Source organism: Ursus arctos, unplaced genomic scaffold (genome assembly GCF_023065955.2).
Source record: "Ursus arctos isolate Adak ecotype North America unplaced genomic scaffold, UrsArc2.0 scaffold_9, whole genome shotgun sequence".
Classification (NCBI taxonomy): domain Eukaryota; kingdom Metazoa; phylum Chordata; class Mammalia; order Carnivora; family Ursidae; genus Ursus; species Ursus arctos.
Genome location: NW_026623111.1, coordinates 77390848 through 77413450, shown reverse-complemented (window position 1 = coordinate 77413450; position 22603 = coordinate 77390848). Strand labels below are relative to the sequence as shown.

At 37.8% G+C, this 22603-nt stretch overlaps 1 protein-coding gene across 1 annotated transcript in view; it reads left to right on the top strand.

Annotated features, from left to right (window-relative positions):
* The window catches only part of STPG2 (sperm tail PG-rich repeat containing 2), a 295285-nt gene that overhangs the window by 99443 nt on the left and 173239 nt on the right, over positions 1-22603 (top strand). The window contains exon 6 of the mRNA XM_048211740.1: positions 18836-18995. Coding sequence (XP_048067697.1) covers positions 18836-18995 — 160 coding nt within the window. The remainder of the gene's footprint in view (positions 1-18835; positions 18996-22603) is intronic.

Genomic DNA, 22603 nt, shown 5'->3' with positions numbered 1-22603 from the left:
TTGCCATTCTAACTGGCGTAAGATGGTATCTTAGTGTGGTTTTGATTTGAATTTCCCTGATGGCTAATGATTTTGAACATTTTTTCATGTGTCTGTTAGCCATTTGTATGTCTTCATTGGAAAAGTGTCTGTTCATATCTTCTGCCCATTTTATGATTTGTTTATTTGTTTCTCGCTTATTGAGTTTGGGAAGTTCTTTGTAGATCTTGGATACCAGTCTTTTATCTGTAGTGTCATTTGCAAATATATTCTCCCATTCCGTGGGCTGCCTCTTAGTTGTTTTGACGGTTTCCTTGGCTGTGCAGAACCTTTTTATCTTGATGAAGTCCCACAAGTTCATTTTATCTTTTCTTTCTCTTGCCTTTGGAGATGTGTCATGAAAAAGGTTGCTTTGACCGATGTCGTGGAGGTTGCTGCCTATGTTCTCCTCTAGGATTTTGATGGATTCCTGTCTCACATCGAGGTCTTTCATCCATTTGGAGTTTATCTTTGTGTATGGTATGAGAGAGTGGTCAAGTTTCATTCTCTTGCATGTAGCTGTCCAATTTTCCCAGCACCATTTATTGAAGAGACTGTCTTTTTTCCACCGGATGTTTTTTTCTGCTTTATCAAAGATTAGTTGCCCAAAGAGCCAACGGTCCATTTCTGGGTTCTCTATTCTGTTCCATTGGTCTGTGTGTTTGTTCTTGTGCCAGTACCATGCTATCTTTGTGATCACAGCTTTGTAGTACAGCTCGAAATCCGGCATTGTGATGCCCCCAGCTTTGTTTTTCCTTTTCAACAGTTCCTTCGCGATTCGGGGCCTTTTCTGGTTCCATACAAACTTAAGGACTATTTGTTCCAGTTCTTTGAAAAATGTCGTTGGTATTTTGATCGGGATAGCATTGAAAGTGTAGATTGTTCTGGGTAGCATGGACATTTTAACTATGTTAATTCTTCCAATCCATGAGCATGGAATATCTTTCCATCTTTTTGTGTCTTCCTCAATGTCCTTCAAGAGTAATTTATAGTTTCTAGAATATAGCTCCTTTACGTCTCTGGTTAAGTTAATTGCAAGGTAACGTACGGTTTTTGGTGCTATTGTAAATGGGATGGATTCCCTAATTTCTCTTTCTTCAGTCTCATTATTCGTGTATAGAAATGCAACTGATTTCTGAGCATTGATTTTGTATCCCGCCACATTACTGAATTGCTCTATAACTTCTAATAGTTTGGGCATGGATTCTTTTGGGTTTTCCATATAGAGTATCATGTCATCTGCGAAGAGAGACATTTTGACTTCTTCTTTGTCGATTTGGATACCTTTTATCCCTTTTTGTTGTCTGATTGCTGTTGCCAGGACTTCTAGTACTATGTTGAATAATAGTGGCGAGAGTGGGCATCCTTGTCGTGTTCCTGATCTTAAGGGAAAGGCTTCCAGCTTTTCCCCATTGAGAATGATATTTGCTGTAGGCTGTTCATAGATGGTTTTTATGAGATTGAGGAATGTACCCTCTATCCCTACACTCTGAAGGGTTTTAATCAGGAAAGGATGCTGTATTTTGTCAAATGCTTTTTCTGCATCAATTGAGAGGATCATATGGTTCCTGATTCTTTTCTTGTTGATATGATGTATCATGCTGATCAATTTGTGAATGTTGAACCACGCTTGCATCCCAGGGATGAATTCCATTGGTCATGATGGATAATCCTTTTAATGTACTGTTGGATTCTATTAGCCAGGATCTTGTTGAGGATTTTGGCGTCCATATTCATTAGGGGAATTGGTCTGTAATTCTCCTTTTTGATGGGGTCTTTGCCTGGTTTGGGGATCAAGGTAATATTGGCCTCATAGAATGAGTTTGGTACCTTTCCTTCTGTTTCTATTTTTTGAAACAACTTAAGGAGAATAGGTATTATTTCTTCTTTGAATGTTTGGTAGAATTCCCCAGGAAAACCATCCGGGCCTGGAGTTTTGTGTTTTGGAAGGTTGTTTATCACTGACTCAATCTCTTCATAATTAATTGGCCTGTTTAAAAAATCAATTTCTCCCTGTTTCAGTTGGTAGTTTATAGGTTTCCAGGAAGGCCTCTCTCTCTTCCAGATTGCTTAATTTATTGGCATATAGCTGTTGATAAAAGTTTCTAATAATCCTTCCAATTTCATTGATGTTGGTTGTGACCTCTCCTTTTTCATTCATAATTTTATTAATTTGGGTCTTTTCTCTATTCTTTTGGATAAGTCTTGCCAGCGGTTTGTCAATTTTATTGATTCTCTCAAAGAACCAGCTTCTAGTTCTGTTGATCTGCTCTACTGTAGTCCTGGTTTCTAATTCATTGATTTCTGCTCTAATCTTGGTCAACTGCTTCCTCGTGTGTGGATTAGGCCTGTCCCTCTGTTGTTGTTCCAGCTTCTTGAGGTGAGAATATAAAAACTGCATTTTATATTTTTCTATTCTTTTGAGTGAGGCTTGGATGGCTATGTATTTTCCCCTTAGGACTGCCTTTGCAGTATCCCATAGGTTTTGGACCGTTGTGTTTTCATTCTCGTTGGTCTCCATAAATTGTTTAAAATGATTTTTGATTTCCTGGTTTATTGAGTCATTCCTGAGCAGGATGGTTCTTAGTCTCCAAGTGTTTGAGTTTCTTCCAAATTTTTCCTTGTGGTTGAGTTCCAATTTCAGAGCGTTGTGGTCTGAGAATATGCAGGGAATAATTTCAGTCTTTTGGTATCGGTTGAGACCTGTTTTGTGACCCAGAACATGGTCTATTCTTGAGAATGTTCCATGGGCATTAGAATAGAATGAGTATTCTTTGGTTCTGGGGTGTAGTGTTTTATATATATCTATGAGGTCCAACTTGTTGAGTATGGCATTCAAAGCTCTTGTTTCTTTGCTGATTTCTTGCTTAGGTGATCTGTCTATTGCTGATAGTAGAGTGTTGAGGTCTCCTACTATTAGTGTATTTTTATCTATATGTCTCTTTATTGTGGTTAAGAATTGGCTTGTGTATCTTGCTGCTCCCCTGTTGGGGGCATATATATTTATAATTGTCGTGTCCACTTGTTGGGATACGTCCTTTAAGAATAATATAGTGCCCTTCTGTGTCTCTAACAATAGTCTTTAGTTTAAAATCCAATCTGTCTGAATGAGAATTGCTACCCCAGCTTTCTTTTGAGGTGCATTGGCGTGAAAGATAGTATTCCATCCCTTTACTTTCAGTCTGAATGTATCTTTAGGTCGAAGTGAGTCTCTTTTAGACAGCAAATGGATGGGTCATGTCTTTTTATCAATCTGCAACCCTGTGGCATTATATGGGAGCATTTAGGCCACTTCCATTGAGACTGATTATTGAGAGATATGATTTTAATGATGCCATGTTGCCAGTAAAGTCTTTGTTTCTATCGATTGTGACTTTCTGTTCTGTATCACTCTTGGGGCCTTTTCACTTTTATAGAACCTCCCTTAAGATCTCCTGTAGGCTGGTTTCGTGGCTCCAAAATTGGTCAATGACTGGTGATTCTGGAAGGTCTTTATTTCTCCATCAATTCTGAATGACAGCCTTGCTGGATAAAGGATCCTTGGCTGCATGTTTTTCTCTGAAAGAGCTTTAAAAATGCCCTCCCCCCCCAGCCCTTTCTCTCATTCCAGGTCTGTGTAGACAGGTCTGACGTAATTCTGATACCTTTGCCTTGGTACGTGAGAAATTTCTTTGCCCTGGCCACTTTCAATACTGTATCCTTGGATCTAATATTGCGATCTGCACTATGATGTGACGTGGCGTAGGTTTGTCATGGTTGAGCTTGGGAGGAGTCCTCTCTGCTTCTTGGACACGAATGTTTGTTTCCCTTGCTAGATTAGGGAAGTTTTCAGCTACAATTTGTTCAAATATCTCTTCTAGTCCTCTGTTTTTCTTCACCCCCTCTGGGATGCCAATGATTCTGACATTGGAACGTTTCATTGAGTCAGTAATCTCCCGTATCCTACGTTCCTGAGTGTTGGTTTTTTTGAGTCCAGATTCTATTTTAGCTTTTTCTTCTACTAAGCCATCCTCCAGTTCGCTGATACGTTCTTCTGCCTCGTTCACCCTGGCTGTTAGAGCCTCTAGTTTTGCCTGCATTTGGCTCATAGAATTTTTAATTTCTGCCAGATTCACTCTCATTTCCACCCTTAGAAAATTCTATATTCTCATTAACATTTTCGTTAATACTTTTTTCAAGTCTACACACATCATCTTGACCGTATTTACTCTGAATTCCATTTCTGATAATTTGGTTATTTCCATATCCATTAGTTCTGTGGCAGAGGCCACAGACTCATTGTCTTTTCTTTGCTGGGGGGGACTTCTCCTTCTCGTCATTCTGATGAGGCGAGTTTGTGGGGTTGTCCAGAGCCCAAATTACTGACTGGGACCGAGGCTGTGCGCCCTTGTTTTATAGGGATCTTAGGGATGTGGGCTTCTTGAATTTTCAGCCTGCCTTCTGTGGGAGGGGCCTGCTGCGCCGATACTCAGGCAACCCTGTTTGGGTAGAGTCTCCGTGTCCCCTGTGAGGGGGGATGGGGATGGGCACATTGTGAGCCGGTGTTTCCAGGCTTTTGTTCTCTGGCGGCTTTCCCTGGCAGTTTGCTGTGCCTCTTCTCAGAATCAGAGCAGCAGTGGCCGAATCTCAGCCTCTGTCTCAGAACAGAGGGATTGTGGACCGTTCCTCACTGATGTTCTGGCCACTTTAACTCTGTTTCTGTTGGTGCTGCTCAACCCTGCAGCATCCTGGGATGTGCGCCCCTACCCGGCATCCCAGCCCTTACACCAGGGCCGGCGTGTCTCTGTCCTTTGTGTTTCTAACACTGCCAGCCGCCAGCTACCCCCGTGCGCTCCCGGAGCTCCTGGTCTCAGTCTGGATCCAGTGAGCACACCGGAGCCACGTTTCAGTCTGGTGGCGCGCGTTCCCCGGCTCACGGTCTCAGTCTGCTCTCTCGCGGGTGCCAGTCCTCCTCAAGTTCGCCCGCTCCCTAGTGCAGGTGGCTACTGCTTCCTGGCGCCCGAATGCAGCGGCTCCCTCCCCCTTCCGTTTATCTTCCGATACCTGTGCGTGGTTTCATAGCTCCCCGCTTGGTACCTCAATACTCAGCGCTGGAGATGTTCATTTATAGAGATCCAGATGTATCTTCCTGCATCTCAGGCTGATTCCATGGATGTTCAGGCTGGTCTGGTACTTATCCAATTTGACTCAGGGGACCGGCTGAGAAAGGGGTCCCTACTCCTCCGCCATTTTAACTCTCCCCTCTGAAATGTAATGTCTTTAAACAACAACAACGTAACAACTAAGGAACAGTTTATTATATTTCATGATTGCTCTAACAGCGGCATGTAGGGCTGGATAGCCCAAGAAGACTCAGGGCCCAAAAGGACAATGCTTAAATATAAGTTTATTGCAGGAAAAAAGCCCAACAAATATGAACAACTTTAAAGTAAGAGTATTCTTTGTAGTTAAAGGCTACAAGTTTTCCAGAGAGATCAGGATTGAGCTCTAATTGTCTTCCTTCTCTAAGTCCACACCAGGGCATGCATTACGCATTATGTCTTGATTAGGGAATACAGACACATGCATGAACAGCTCAGAATCTGGGAGCACAGATGGAGTCTTTCCACAGTCTCATGTACTCTGCTGGCCACATAGGATATTTTGCTGCATAACCAGTACCAACAGTAAAGCCCACTGGGAGTCTCACCAAGGGCAGGTGCAAATCATCAGTGTCCTTGTTATCAATGAACAATGCTAACAAGCTGATAAAAACCACTCTGAAACTCATGGGAGCCATAATTGCAAAGCAAGACTATTAGTCAGTAGTTTCATACCTTGACCATGGATCAGTGCCTTGTAGCTACTTTAGCAAAACGACTTATACTAATTCCATGCCTACTAGAATTAACCTTCACTAGTACAATGATTCTCTGGTTTTGCTGGACTCAATTGCCTAGTTTTTCTAATCCATATGATATCAGTGGGTGTCACTAATCTGGCTGCATTCCAGAATATATAAAGTAGGGCATGTTCCTAAAATAGGTTAATACATATTTTTTCAATCATTTTTGTCACAATGTCTGCAATATTAATCTTTTGTAATACTCCTCAAAAAGAAAAAAGAGGCTTTTAATTACTCAGACCTTAGTTTGTGACCCTACTAGTTGTGTTTAATGCTAAGTTATTAAATCTCTGTGGATCTTATTTTCCCTACTGGGCAAACTTGAGTAATGTTGTCCAACTTGAGGATTTTTAAGGATTAAAGATAACAGTAATATATCAAGTATAGTGCCTGCCACACAGTGGTGATCAGTAAATATAGGGAATTAATGTTTCTTCATTTTATTTGTAAGAAGGATCAAAGACAGGGAGAACAAAAAGCACTACCTAAGAAAGTATTGATTGCAGAAGTGAGAGTTTTATAGACTAAGAAAAGCCTCTAAACTACAATAAAACCTTTCTGTGATACCTAGATGTATGCTAGAAAAAAGACCTAAGTACCTCCTCATCCCCCCATACACCCTTTGTGCAATGTCCTAGCATTATAGCATGGATATATGTGGATAAACTTTAGAATGAAGCCACTTCCAAAATTATACTGGCAGTACAAGCAACAATGAAATTAGATGTGAAACTAAAGTGTATAGAAACAAATGAAAATCTTAAAATCTTAACATTAGATTTCTCTCTGTATCTTATTACACCAAACCTTATTTGGTAACCATTATAATTTTGTCAGTTTTAGTATTTTTTATTTTGAATTCTGTATTAAAATAATCAGTTTAAGTCCATGGCATTGTTTCAGTTACTACATGCATACTATTGTGTTCTATGCAAATATGAAAGATCTTGCAAACTATCTTCTGTATTTCAAAGAGAGATGCAGAAATGTCAAGATTCATCAGTCTATCTTTATAGTCCCATCTATTCCGTTAATGTTATTGAACTATTATTTGTCAAAAGTGTAAAGCTGACTTTTTCCTTCTCAAAATTACCATCAGCACAACTCTTTGACTTGGTGGATACCATTGTTATATTTTCTGCTACATTTCTATCTTTGTGAAATACTTTATATTTTTTAGTTTTGTAGAATGGGATAGATGGACTTCTGTTTGCACAAGGTACATTGAATCCATGCTCATACCTTAGATCCCTCCCCCCATTAGTTTTCTAGGAATGTCATAACTGAGTACCACAGACTGGGAGGCATAAATAGAAGAAATATATTTTCTCATAGTTCTGAAGGCTATTAGTCTGAGATCAAGGTGTTGGCAGTGATTTCTTCTGAGACCTCTATCCTTGGCTTGTAAATGGCTGTCTTCTTTTTGTGTCTTCACATGGCCTTTCCTCTGTGCACACTCATGTCTATGTTCAAAATTCCTTTTCTTATGAAGACACCAGTCATACAGGATTAGGGCCCACCCTAAAAACCTTATTTTAACTTACTTATATCTTTAAAGACCTTATCTCCAAATACAGTTATGTTCTGAAGTACTGGGGGTTAAGACTTCAACGTATGAATTTTGGAGAGACACAGCTTAGCCCACAATACTCCTAAAGCCCCACTAAATTAATAAGTAAAAGAATAAGGAAGGTGCAATACTACAAACACAAAAAGAATGGGAGAGGAGATGATAATAGATAAAAGATGTCAGTTTTCAAATATGGAAAGCTGATGGGTAAATGTGAAATAGTAGAATAGAGAAAGCTGCTATGTAAATATCTTCAGAGAGGGATGCCAACAAGAAAGCTAGTTCACCTTACAGTACCTTCAAAACGCCCAAGAATATCAATTGCTTTGGAAGGTGGCAGGTGGGACTGAAAACAGCAGGATTGGTGATAATCTGGATAGGAAGCACAGTCTCTTATAGCTGGGTGACTTCCTCATCTCTAATACAGGAGAAGATGTGAGGTCTGTTGGTGGAGAAATCAAATGAGAGAGTCCCTGGACTTGAGAACACTGAGACAGAAGAGGAAAGAGATGAGATGATGTAACAAAATTGTAGGGTATTCCTAGACTCCAGATAAGAAGAATAAGAGCTCCTTGGAGAAACAGCTAATTCCAGGTCTGGAGCAGGAATTATATCTGAAGAACCTGAAGCAGCCTGTCATACCAGAAAGCAAGGGAGCTATGAAAGACTACTGGGGTTCGTGTCAAAAGGACTTAGGGGCTCATTTAAATAAGTTCCCAGCAGTCGAAGATGAGATAATTTCAGTTTCAAAGAGCAGTACAACTCCAATGGGGTAAGATAATTCAAATATATTTAAATCCATGAGTTTAAAATTAGAATTTTAAAAACTTATTGATTAGTTTTGGAACATGCAAAAATCTAACTTGGTATTTTGAAACTGGTAAATAAAAGGAAAAAAAAAAACCCCAAGCATTTATCTTGCTTTTCCTATGTGAGCTATACCTTAGGGTAACTAAACAATTGTTGAGAGAAGTCTCTCTTTATAGAAGCATTTCAGTATAGAAGTATTTCAGGCAATAAATAAGAAGGAATTATAGAATTATATTATCATTTTGGATCCCCTACTAAATCACTGCATCTAGTCAGTAATCATTAATGGCTGCTATAATTGCAGAATGGAAAGAACCAGCTATTATTTGTGCCTCCTGGTAGAAGTATACAGTGCCACCTATGAAGTAATCTTGAAAAAAAATTGAATTAGAATCTGATCAAGCCTTTATATCAAACTGCTGGTTTACAGAAGTATGAGGAACAGGAGAAACAGAGATATTCAATAAAAAAAATACAAACTGTGGGAAATGCTGAAAAATTGGACAAAAAGTTAGCTTTTTCATCAAATAAATTGAAAGAAAAAAAATAAAGTGATGGAGAAGAAACTTTTAGATTATAAGAGACTTAAAAACATTGATCCCTACTAAGTATGGGCTTTAATTGGGTTCTGATTCAGATAAACATATAGAAAGTGTATATATATTGATTGTACACACAAATTTATGAGGCAGTCACAAAAATTGGAACTGAATAAATAAGGAATCAAATCATTGTTGATTTTTTTTAAGATGCAAACATGGTTTTGTGTTTATGTTAAAGAGTCCCTTATTTTTTGGGAATACATGCTAAAGTGTGTATTGATCAAATTATGATGTTTTGGATTTGCCTTTACATCATCAGACTGAGAATTGGGGAAGTTGGTAGGATTAGGAAACAAATTTGGACATGAGTTGAGAATTGTTGACCCTGAGTGATGGGTGTAGGGGAATTTCTTACACTATTCTTTATGTGTTTTTGCGTGTTTTTAATTTTTCATAATTAAAAGTAAGACAAGAAGAAAATGGAGGGTTTTAAGTGACAGTTTATATATAGAATGGAAGAGAGTTCCAGGTACTTTTCCCACTCACCTCACTTGTCAGCCAGACTTGAGAAAAGACTGACATTTTGAGGCCCACTAATGCAAAGTTATGATTCCATCACAGCATAATGAAGTCCAATAGGTTTCAAAGGCGAATCTATCTATATATGAATTTTTTTTTTTTTTAAGATTTTATTTATTTGTTTGACAGAGAGAGAGACAGCTCCCGAGAGAGGGAACACAAGCAGGGGGAGTGGGAGAGGAAGAAGCAGGCTCTCAGCAGAGGAGCCTGATGTGGGGCTCGATCCAGAACACCAGGATCACGCCCTGAGCCGAAGGCAGACGCTTAATGACTGAGCCACTCAGGCGCCCTTATATATGAATTTTTCAATCAACTCTTTTAGTGGCTCACTCTGAAATCTGAACGGGGAGCAAGAGATCACCAGACATTTTAGGAAATACTCCAATGCTAAACACAGAGAAATACAAACAAAAAATCCCAAATCAATAAAACTCCCAAGAAAAAGACAAGAGAACAGAATTATAAATAAAATTATAATTAATATCCTTGGAATGATGGAGGATAATGCAAGTTTGAACAAAGATTTAGAGAACTAGAAAATTAAAAATATGATTGCAGAATTTTAAAGTATAGAATGTGATCTGAAAGAAATACCTGGTAACCTGGTCTCACTGTAGTCCTTATTTATGGGAAGGGGACTCTGAAACCCCAGGAAACAATGGTGGTTACAGAACCTTTGGAAAGTGATTGCACTTGGATGAGGCCTAGCAATGTGATTTTTAAACAGATTTAGGTCTCCATCGTGACTGCACATTAGAATCAACCAAAAAGCTTTAAATTAAAAAAAAAAAGCACCTGGGTCTCATTTCCATTGGCTTTAATTTGCATAAGGTGGAATGAGTCATTGTTATTTTTTAAGTTCCCCAGATGATTGTCATGTACAGCCTGGGTTTAGCTAATCTAGTGTTAGCTTCTCAAAAGGAGACCCCATGCTTTATTTATTACTATATACCAGTGATTTGCATATAGCAAACTTTTAGTATTTTTAATGAAAAAGAAGAATCATCACTGATGGTGGCTCCAAGGTAGAAGAGTAAAGGTAAAATCGTGTGGCTTCCGCCAGGCCTCCTAACTCCTGTATACCATCTGATCATCAAATGGATAATTATACCCCAGTTTTTATTTGAAGCAAGAGGCCCATTTTTATTAGGTTACACATGAAAAGATGCCATAAACAACCTGCCCCAATAATCTTTAACCTCTGTTCCCAAGGCAGAATGCTCCCAAGATCTAGGCCTTCTCTGGGATGTATGTGTTTAGCAGAGGGTGCTGTAGTAGTGACCTCTTTTGGACTGAGCTGTGGCTCTTTATTATGCATGAAAATCATCTGTGAGGCTTGTTAAAAGTGTAGATTCCTCTACCCAACAAGATTCTGATCCACTAGATCTCAAATGAGACACCGTGGGGGAGGGAGCTGTAGATTTAAAAGGTTGATACTAATGCAGGTGGTCTGTTGATAACAATTTGAAAAAGCAGGATAAACATTATAGCATTTTCAGCCTGTGCCTAGGGTCTGGTCTTCTCAATGTCTTTCCACCTTTATAAAAGGAGACTTGTCTTGAGTGGTCATAGTCTTGTATTTTTAAAACATTTTTAATTGGCTTATTAAATCCTAAGCTTAACTTTTTAGAAACAAGGGCCTAATTTTACTGCTATATCTTATTTTAGCGAAAAAAAGTTCAATAACATCAGGAACTTTTTGAAAAAACAGTAAAAAAGGAAAAAGAAGTATTCATTGAAGAGGTCAAAATTTCATTTCTGCTTTTATGAAAAATAGTTCCCAAGACTAAGTATATTCACATATCTAATTATTCACAGTCTTTTCCCTGTGATCCATAGTAATGGCCACTTATACTACTGTTTATAACAGTAAGAAGGTAATCCCAATTTGTCAGTAGCTGAGTATTTTTTACTAAGGCTGCCTATATGGAGAATGGATATAGCATATCTGTAAAGTTCAAGAATATAGATTAATATTGTGTATTTGAAGTTATGCTCTCTATATTTCTGTATTTGATTTGTATCTCAAAGGTTTTTATAAACACAGAATTCTGTAGAAGTTTCTCTAATTCTAAACCTAACTTACTATAAGTTCGTAGATTTAAAAACAATCTTACATGCCATAGCCAAATTGCATCTCTTCTACCAGCCACCAGATAATGGCATAGATTTGTTCATTTAAGACAAGATGACATGGACCTTTGCATAAATTTTTAGAATCAAACCTATTAATATGAAAAGGTACTTATATATAAGAATTTCTCCTAAATAAAAATTTCCCAAGTATTATTATTATTAGTATTATTAAATATAAATTAAATATGTGGGCTTTAAGATATTTTACTATTATTAGAAATGGCTAATGTTCTTATTTGGAGCCACATTATTTCTCAGAGGAACATGTCTCCAAATCCATTAGATGATCAGTGAAAATGTAGGATTCAATGCAGGCATTCATGCATTCATGTATTCATCCATTTTTTTGGCAAATATTTACTGAGCACCCACTATGCTCCACATACTCCTCTGTACTCTAAAGATACAGTAGCAAACAATAACTGTCCTGTTGGAGCTTACAACCTAGTGGAATATTGTATTTTGGATAGTAAAAAATGATAAGGTTAAAAAATAGGTAGGAAAGGGGGTAAGAATTTTTTGGAGGAGGCAATTAAATTTTAGACTGGGTGGCCTGGAAATGACTCACTCATTAAGAAGGAGTGAGTCCTGGAGCTAGTAGAGCTATTAGAACATCCCAGAGTGCAAAGGTCCTCAAGTTGATATATGCCTAATCTTTGCGACAAACAGAGTGAATGGAAATGTGAGAGTAATAGAAGATTAGGTTAGAGTGGTGATAGTGTGTCTGGGGGTGAAATTCATATCATATTGAGGGCCTTGATTTTTGTTCAAAATGAGATTGCAAACCATTGGATGGATTTGAGAAGGCAAGTGGTGCAGTCTAACCAGATCCATCACTAGCTGCCATGTTGAAAATAGATTGAAGGAGGACAAGGGTGGAAGCAGGGGGGCAGTCAGGAAGATTTCACAGTAGGGGCGCCTGGGTGGCTCAGTCGTTAAGCGTCTGCCTTTGGCTCAGGGCGTGATCCCAGCATTCGGGGTTCGAGCCCCACATAGGGCTCTTCTGCTGGGAGCCTGCTTCTACCTCTCCCACTCCCCCTGCTTGTGTTCCCTCTCTTGCTGGCTGTCTCTCTCTCTGTCAAGTAAATAAATAAAATCTTAAAAAAAAAGAGGAAGATTTCACAGTAATCCTGGTGAGATATGGAGGCTTGGATCAGAGTAGTGTCTGTGGAGGTGGAGAGAAAATGTTGGTTTTGGACCTATAATAATGATAGAGATGACAGGATTTGCTGAGGGAGTTTTATTTTACACTCAAGAATGTAATTCGTAAATTAAGGAATAATTCTTTAAACAACAGAAAAGTAGAGGAGGTATATATGAAACAGAAGATTTGAAACTTTTTTGTACTATGAAAGGTACTCTATCAAGGTAATTAAAGTATTTGATGATTAATATATAACACTTCCTGATATATTTTTAAATAGCACTTCTTGTATATATTTATGAATATAAAGTTAAGTATTTTTAATTAAGATAATAAAAAAATCAATCCCAGTATTTACTGAATTAAGTTTTATCTACTATAAAGTATCTGGTTAAAACTTAATGTCTTACATTTTTAAACATTTGTATTTGAAATAAAATATATCCTGAAGCTTATTTGTTGGAAACAAAGTAGTCTATTGATTAACAAAAATTTGAAAAGATAGTAAAATATTTTCTTAGAGATTTGGTATATACATTTAAATAGAAGAAATATAGAAGCCACCTTTATTCATTGCAATGTTTAATTATGTGAAGTAGATAATTGTTTTCTGTGCTCTATCAGTAGAGGGCAGCAAAGTTTCAAGTAGTGTGTTTTCAGGTTCCTGGGAAGCTCTGCTAAGAGAAATTTTTTTTGTTGTTTCTCTTAAGAAGTTTGTTCTGGCTTGCCTTTTAATGAAGTGCTTTGGTAATATCATATAGGAATTTGCTCGAAAACCCTGTAGCTTTGGTTCATATATTTAGCCAACTGTTCCCTTAGGTACTATAGATGCTTTCTTAATGAGAACATGTATTTTTCCTTTCTGTAATTTAGGGAGTACCAGGACCTGGAAAATATGACATTAAAAGTCAATTTCAGAAGGCTGAAAGTATGATACCAAGTGTAAATGATGCATCACCTGCTTTTCTTTCTCAATCCCAGGTAATGTTCTACAGTCATTTTCATACACAGAGCATAGATACAATATGAAGCCAGCAACAAATCTAATGGTGTTTAGGGAGATCATAAAAAGAAAAAAATGACATTTAAGCAAATTGGAAGCAGACATGGATGGAACAAATCATATTGCCAAAAAATATGGGTAAAATGAAATGAAATAAGATATAATATTAACAATAACATGCAAAGGTGACTATTTGAATTGAAACAATCTATTAAACATTTTAAATTTGTATATGTGAACATTCAGTTTAGCTTATAATAGATTTAGTCTGAGTTTTAAAATATACTCTGCCAATGAATATGTAGAGTATTAACATGTAATCTTTAAGGACATGCATGTTTTTTCAGAGAATGTTCTGAATTCTCTCTCTGGAGGGTGGAGATAGATCATATCTACAGCTGCAACTAGGGTCTTTATTTGTGATGCAAGAGTCTGTTTCACAGTAATTGTGTCACATTCTCCAGGGTGTACACCAAGGCTACTTGAAGTTATCTAAGATATTTCCATGGTAGTTTAATACCAGCAAACTTTTATCATGTGGAAGCCTCTAGATCAAAGTAGTTGCAGTATTTATCCAACTGTACTACATACAGCTTTGATTATTTTAATTTATCTTAACTCAGGAAGGTTGTTAACTTTCACATGACTACAGGTTACTACTTTGGTTTCATTGTACTTAAGAGGCACCTCCTTGGAGACAAGGAGATGGATTGCAGGTATATTTTTGGAGACATAATTAACATGAATCTTTAATGGGTTAGATGTTGTGGTGAGGGACTGGGAAGAATCAAGAATGAATACCAGGTGTCTGTCTTGAGCGACTTGATAGTACTTAAGCTACTACACAAAATGGATGTGTGAGAACAGGATATTGTGTGTGTGTATGTGTGTCCTTGATTTTTTCAAAAATATCATTTTTATAACTAGAATTTTCAGTTCTTGTGTTGTTTCTATTCTTCTAATATGTAGTCCTGATTTGATATGACTTGGCACCAATTACAGAATTTTAAATGTATTTTCGGAAGTGGAAAAGAATATGATACCAGTTTTGTTTAAGGGGATGATGAAGAAAACAATAATGGGTCTGGGGTGAAAGATATGGAAGAATTAAAACCAACAGGACTGCCTGCTAAGGGTTAGTGTTAGTGGTTGGTTGAATATGAACAGATATATTTAATGACTGATAGAAAAAGCAATAATGCAATTAACAAGGTAGACTTAGAACACATAATTTTTGGTTTATAGAAGTAGACATTTTTCTGGGGTACTTATTTTAGTTATTGATTTAAGGAGTTACATGGTATTTTATCTAAATGCATTGAATTTCCTTAGGTCTTCAACTATTAGTTTTTAAAACATAAGACTTCTTTTACAACAATGGTTCTCAATCTTGCTGCGTATTAGAAACACCTGGGGGAATTTTAACACAATTAGATACCCGGGTACCTTCTTTCCTCTTTTCCAGAGACTGATTCAATTTGTCCAGAATAGGGCCCAGGCATCATATTCCTTTTGTATAAAAAAGAAAGGAAAGTGAGAAACATACCTATAATGCTGCAATAAGTAGAAGGATGCATATATATTTTCAAGTTAGTGTTTTTGTTTTCCCTTGGTAAATACCCAGTAGCGGAATTGCTGGATCATTTGGCTAATTTTATTTTTAATTTTTGGAAGCACCTCCACACTGTTTTCCACAGTGGCTGTGTCAATTTACGTTCGCACCAATAGTGCATGAGGATTCCTTTTTCACCACATCCTCACCAACATGGTATTTCTTGTCTTTTCGATTCTAGCCATTGTGGTGGGTGTAGTTTTGTGACTTTGATTTGCATTTCCCTGATGATTAGTGATGTTGAATATCTTTTCCTGTGTCTGTTGGGCATTTGTATATCTTTGGAAAAATGTCTATTTCGGAATTTTTATTGCAGCATTATTTGCAGTAGCCAAGATATGGAGGCAACCCAAGTGTCCATCAATAGATGAATGGATAAAGAAGTGGTGTGTGTGTGTGTGTGTGTGTGTGTGTGTGTGTGTATACATAGACACACACACACACACACACACACACACACACATATCCCACATTGGAATATTACTTAGCCATAAAAAAGAATGAGATCTTGCCATTTGCAATGACATGAGTGGACGTAGAGGGTATAATGCTAAGAGAAATAAGTCAGACAGAGAAAGACACATACCATATGATTTCATTTATATGTAGAATTTAAGAAACAAAACAAATGAACTAACAAGAAAAAAAAGAGACAAACAACACCCCGCCCCCCAGACTCTTAAATACAGAGCATAAACTTGTGGTTGCCAGAGGGGAGGTGTGTGGGAGGATGGATGAAATAAAGGAGATTAAGAATATATTTATCATGATGAGCGCTGAGTAATATATAGAATTATACAACCCTTATATTGTACACTTGAAACTAATATAACACCGTATGTTAATTATACTTCAATAAGAAAATGGAAAAGAAAAAATAAAACGTACACATAATTACTTATTTTTATATAAACACATAAAGGATAAATCAGAAAACAATGAAGTTGGTTACCTACAAGGGATGGTAAAGAGATGGAGTGGAAGTGCTGGTATGCTGCAGTTAGGTCATTTCTGTTGGCTTGCAGGAACTGACTGTTAATTTTTCCGGTTTTGCATGTTGGTTGATGTTATAATGGTAGCATGAGATTAGCCACATGGTAGTGTGACTAATAATTTCTATACCATGAAAATAAGCGAATGTTATAAATTTGGACTATTTTCTTCCAGTGGTGCGTCATCCATGGGGTAGAAGGGAGATGAAGGGAATAGCACAACTTTGAGTATACTTTTTAAAATACATATTTGTCTTTTAGAAGCATGTCAATGTTCCATATATTAAAAAATAAAAATACATGGTAAGAATGGGAAGGCTTTAAAAAAAACCCCTAAAACTGAAAGTGAATGGAAACAAATGTACCATCGTATTCTAAGTGAATACTTTTGGCCACATTGAAGCGGGGATAAGGAATAATCCATGTAACCACGGTATTTGACTACACCAGTCTTGGATAGGATGGAATTGGAGGGGATACTGAGTGAAAGAATTACAAACAAATTCTGGATTCTTTTTAGGAGGTTGGTTTATTATAATGGTAAGGGTGAAGCAATAATGAAACTATTTTAGATGTATTACTCTGAGCAAAAGTGTCAATATTGTGAATCAGGGTTTTCACTTGGAAGAAGGTACATACAAATATGGATGGGGGAGGTGAAAAGGGAACTTGAATGATAGATTTGAATTGAAGGTTTGATGTGAACTCATGATTCCTTAAATATATATGTGTCTCTATGAGTATATGTGTGTGTATAGATAAAGTTGTAGGTATAGGTGTCGATAGTATAGATATATAGATATATATCCCAGCTTGCTAAATAAGCCAAGAAGCAGGGACTGGGCAAAGTAGGTGGAAGATGAACCTGTAACATCTTGTTATGTCACAAAATAAGAAATGTTACAAAAAAATAAAAGATGATAGCATATCATAGGGACATATGAACCAACTTGAAGGGCTCCCCACTGATTAAAAAAAAAAATTAATTATAAATAGTTAAAACTGGCATTCATATTTCCATATGGATTATAAATACATAAATAAGTAGATAAATAAGTAGTTAAATAATGAATAATTGGGGGAGAAGAGAGGGCTTTAGCTTACAGTGGAATGTTGAGTGCTTACTGATAAATGTAGAGGGAGTATTCAATTTTATAAAATTAAAATGACTGTTGAGGTTCAAGGACATCCTGTACCTCTACATATGATACTCTGAGAAAGCTGCAGCACCTATTTAGTATGCTGTCCTGAAATGCATAACCTGAATATAATCATGAGGAAACATCAGAGAAGTCCCAACTAACAAAGGTTTTTATTATACAAAAGTGGGGTGCTATATTCTTCCAAAGTCACAGAATACAAAGGAAGGTTGTAGAAATGTTTCTGTATTAAAGGAGGCTAAAAGCAATATCTGAACCTAGATTAAATTATATACTGAAGGGGGAAAATGGAACAAAGGCATTATTAGATAAACCGACAGATTTGGAATATAAGTAGTTGATTAGATAAAAATATTATATCATTGATATATTTATTGAAGTTGATAACTGTGCTTCTGATATGTAAAAAAAAAAATCCATATTTTTAGTAAATACACGCGAAAGTATTAAGTGGTAAAGGGCCATGACATATATAACTTTACATTAAATGGTTCTATATATATGCTGCATGTATGTGTGTGTGTGTTTGTGTGTGTGTGTGTAGAGAGAGACACACACACAGACAGAGAGACACAGAGAGGAAGGAATGGACATACTGAAAGAAGAGAAAGAAACAAAAGAGTATGGGCAAATGAAAAGGCAAATGGCATAATGTTAACAATGGGCGAATCTGGGTAAACTTTATATATGTGTTTTCTGAATTATTTTTGTTCATGCAAATTTTTTTTCTGTAAATTTGAAGTTAATTCCAAATGAAAAGCTAAGAAAATATACAATGCTATACTTCATGAGTTGTTATATAGATATATATATATTTAATATTAAGTTAACTATTACAAGTTTATAATAAACTTACTATATAAGTTTATAATATAATAAGTTTAGTATTATAAGCTAAACCAGATTTATATATCACTTGAATCTAAGGTTTTTTCTTAAGATATTTAATGACATTGTTGAGTCAATTGAATATATATGTCAAGGAACTTTGTCAATTTGCATAATTTTATTACATAAAAGAAACTATGTTAGATTATATAGTTTTTATTTATTATATTAACTTGCAGAATAATTTAAATGTGAAAATTGTCCATACATTATCATCTAGAAACTCATCTTGAGGTAATTTCCTTCAAAATGTCTATTTGGCTTAGTAAAGTACATAATGCATTACTGTATTAATATATGTATGATTTTACTAAAAGCTATCTATTTTATGTTTTGATAGGTACAAGATCTTAATTTATCTGTATTTTTTCACTCCATTAAGAAATAAATTAAACTCCAGATGTTATATTAACTAAGAAGGCAACTTTTAATTCATGAAATATCAAATGGACTATATAGTACATTTCTCATTGGCATATTTTCCCGTTCTTTACCAGAGATTTGTACCTATGAAATCAATCACTCCAGCTCCTGGCACATATAATGAATCTCGAACTGCTTTCAATTCCGTGAAGAAAACACCAACACCGAAAAGTACCGCATTTGGTCAAAGTGCTGCTCGATTCACACAGGACTCCAGGACAGAGAAAATGCCAGGTTAGCAATTAATCCATGTAGTTATATAACTTAATATTCTTGACAAGATGGATGTACCAAAAAGTTCATTTTTTTTGTTCTGTGGTTTATGTTGTGATTTTAAGTCACATTTTTTTTGGGCACATTTTTAAAGTATCGACTATACATTAAACACAGATAGATTAAAAATAATATATAACTTTAGTAAGATTTCAATTTAACACATCATGTATCTTAATGGTAATTTTCTCTTGCTTTCCTTTATTCAGTAAATTTCCTAATTTCTCTTTATGGGTGAACATATATATCAACTATGTGGTCACTGCCAGTAATTTAACTTATGAGATGTACTTTTGTTAAAATTTTATTTTGGGGATATCCTAAAATATATTCTAGTGTTTTCACTGGATGTTTTAGTATACAGAACTAAGAATCCAGCACAAAAATAACTTATATAAATGTTAACATATAGTTTTGTGTTGCTGCATAAAGAACGTAGTGGCTTAAAACACAGAGTTTTCTGTTATATCTTCTAATATTCTATTAATATTTTGTGGGATGGCTGGAAGGCAGCGCTCAGATAAGACTGTCATTCAGAGCACATACATAGCTTCAGCATTGCTGCCTCAGGGTAGCTGGTCTTTTAATTTGGTAGCACAGGGCTCCACAGGACGTGGCAGGATGGTACAGGGCTTATTTTCCAATGTCAGAAATCCCACATTCTGTTTGTTAATCAGGTTACTCAGGGTAGCACATATTGAACAGAAGATAATGACACTTCATCTCTCAATGACACAGGTAGCAAAGAATTTTTGGCTAACCTAAATTTATTATAGTCTACCCTCGGCCCACAAAACATTTTCAGTTGCCCCACATGCCTTCTCCAGGCCCCCAAAGTCTCATGTAATCATGGTGTAATCTTGAAGTCCAGGATTTCATTACCTAAGACTGTATCACTATAGGTGAGAATTCTTGGATGTGATATTTTAGCTACTTGAATATGACTTTTGTCTGTCAGAAGAACTATGAACTAAAGACACACATTACTGCCTCACACACTGAAAAACAGCAGTGGGAGAAAGATAGGATAATCATACTAGATGCTCCTATTCAGAAAAGAGAAAACTAGAGGCCCATAACAGCCATAGGCCTATAGCAGCTATGAAATCCAACCAGGCACATTTTGTAATTTCCTTGGTTAGGGCCCAGTTGGGCTCCCTGGGAATATTTTTCCAAGGTCCTTTGTTCTATCTTTTGGGCTCTTGGTTCCATCTTTTGAAGCACTCTTCCTTTTCTATAAGAAATAAACTGTGTTTGTGGCTGCCTAACTTGCTTACACCAAGACCCATCCCCTGTTTTCTGGCAGGACTGCCCTTCTCAGTCAAGCTTGCCTCAGTCCCAGCACAACAGGTTCCTGCCCCAGAAAACCAGGCCCCTTCTCCCCAGAAACCCCTACCCACACCATTTCTCCTGACCAGAGAATTCTGCAGGGCTTCAGTTCTGGCAGAGCTGGTGTCAGGTCTCATTTCACAAGCAAACCAGAGATCACCTAGTTAAAACTCACCACATTCAGTCCAGGGACCAACACTGCCCACACAGGCAAGGAGAGCCTCTACAGACAACTGGCCTGAAGGATAGAGCAGCCAAAACACAATAGCAGAGTGCATGCAGCACGACTGGAGATATTCCCTGAAGTGCTAACCCTGGGCACTACAGGACCTCTTCTTCATAAGGCTATTACTTTCAGGAGTAGGAGACATAACTGGCTTTTTTTTTTTTTAAGATTTTATTTATTTATTTGACAGAGATAGAGACAGCCAGTGAGAGAGGGAACACAAGCAGGGGGAGTGGGAGAGGAAGAAGCAGGCTCATAGCAGAGGAGCCTGATGTGGGGCTCGATCCCATAATGCCGGGATCACGCCCTGAGCCGAAGGCAGATGCTTAACCGCTGTGCCACCAGGCGCCCCCATAACTGGCTTTTTAACACAGAGAAGAAAGCAGAGACTTAGACAAAATGTCAAGACAGAAGAATTTATTACAAATGAAAAAACAAGTTAAGGCCATGGCCAGAGATCTAAGCAAAACAGATACAAGTAACATGCCTGATGGAGAATTTAAAGCAACAATCATAATGATACTCACTGGGCTTGACAAAAGAAAAGAAGACATTAGGGAGACCCTTACCACAGAGATAAAAGAGTTAAGAAAGAATCAATCAGAGTTGAAGAATACAATAAACAAGATTGGAAATGGGCTTGATGCAATTAACAGCAGGCCAGAAGAAGCAGAGGACTAAATTAGTGATCTAGAAGACAAAATAATGGAAAATAATGAAGCTGAACAAAAAGAGAGGAAGAATAATTGTGGGACATGAGAGTAGACGTAGGGAACTCATGACTCCAACAGATGAAATAACATTCGTATTATAGAAGTTCCAGAAGAAGAAGAGAGAGAAAAGAAAGCAGAAAATTTATTTCAGGGAGGGGTTAAGATGGCAGAGGAGTAGGGGTCCCCTTTTTCAGCTGGTCCCCTGAGTCAAGCTGGATAGGTACCAGACCATCCTGAACACCCACGGAATCAGCCTGAGACGTAGGAAGATACATCTGGATCTCTATAAATGAACATCTCCAGCACTGAGTATTGAGGTACGAAGCAGGGAGCCGTGAATCTGCACACAGATATTGGAAGATAAATGGAAGGGGGAGGGAGCCTCTGAGCTCAGGCGCCGGGAAGCGGTAGCCACCTACACTGGGGAGTGGACGGACTCATGGACCAGCACCCGCGAGAGAGCAGACTGAGACCGTGAGCCTGGGAATACACATGTGACCAGACTGAAAACCGGAGCTCTGGTGTGCTCACTGGAACCAGACTGAGACCGTGAGCCTGGGAATGCGGTGAAACCAGACTGAAAACCGGCGCTCCAGAGCCCCCCCCCCCCGAAACCACACTGAAACAGGGAGCTCAGGAACACGCGCGGGAAACGGGGGCGGCTGGCGGTGTTAAAGCACAAAGGACAGAGACATGCCGGCCCTGGAAGTGAGGGCTGGGACACCAGCTGTGGGGTGCACAACCCGGGACGCTGCAGGGTTTTTAGCAGCACCAACAGAAACAGAGTTAAAGAGGCCAGGAGAGCTCAGTGGAAAGCAGATTGTGATCTTTCTGTTCTGAGCCAGAGTCTGGGATTCAGCCACCCGCTGCTCTGACTCTCAGAAGGGGCACAGAAAACCGCCAGGGAAAGCTGCCAGAGAACAAAAACCCGGAAATACTAGCTCACATTGTGCCCATCCCCATCCCCCCTCGCGGGGGACAGGGAGACTACCCAAACAGGGTTGCCTGAATATCAGCACAGCAGGCCCTTCCCCCAAAAGGCAGGCTGAAAAATCAAGAAGCTGACATCCCTAAAGTCCCTATAAAACAAGAGCACGCTGCCTGGGTCCTGGTCAATAATTTGGGCTCTGGGCAACCCCGCAACCTCTCCTCATCAGAATGACGAGAAGGAGAAATCCCCCCCAGCAAAGAAAAGATAATGAGTCTGTGGCCTCTGCCACAGAACTGATGGAGATGGTTATAACCAAATTGTCACAAATGGATCAGAGTAAGAATGGTCAAGATGATGTGTAGGCTTGAAA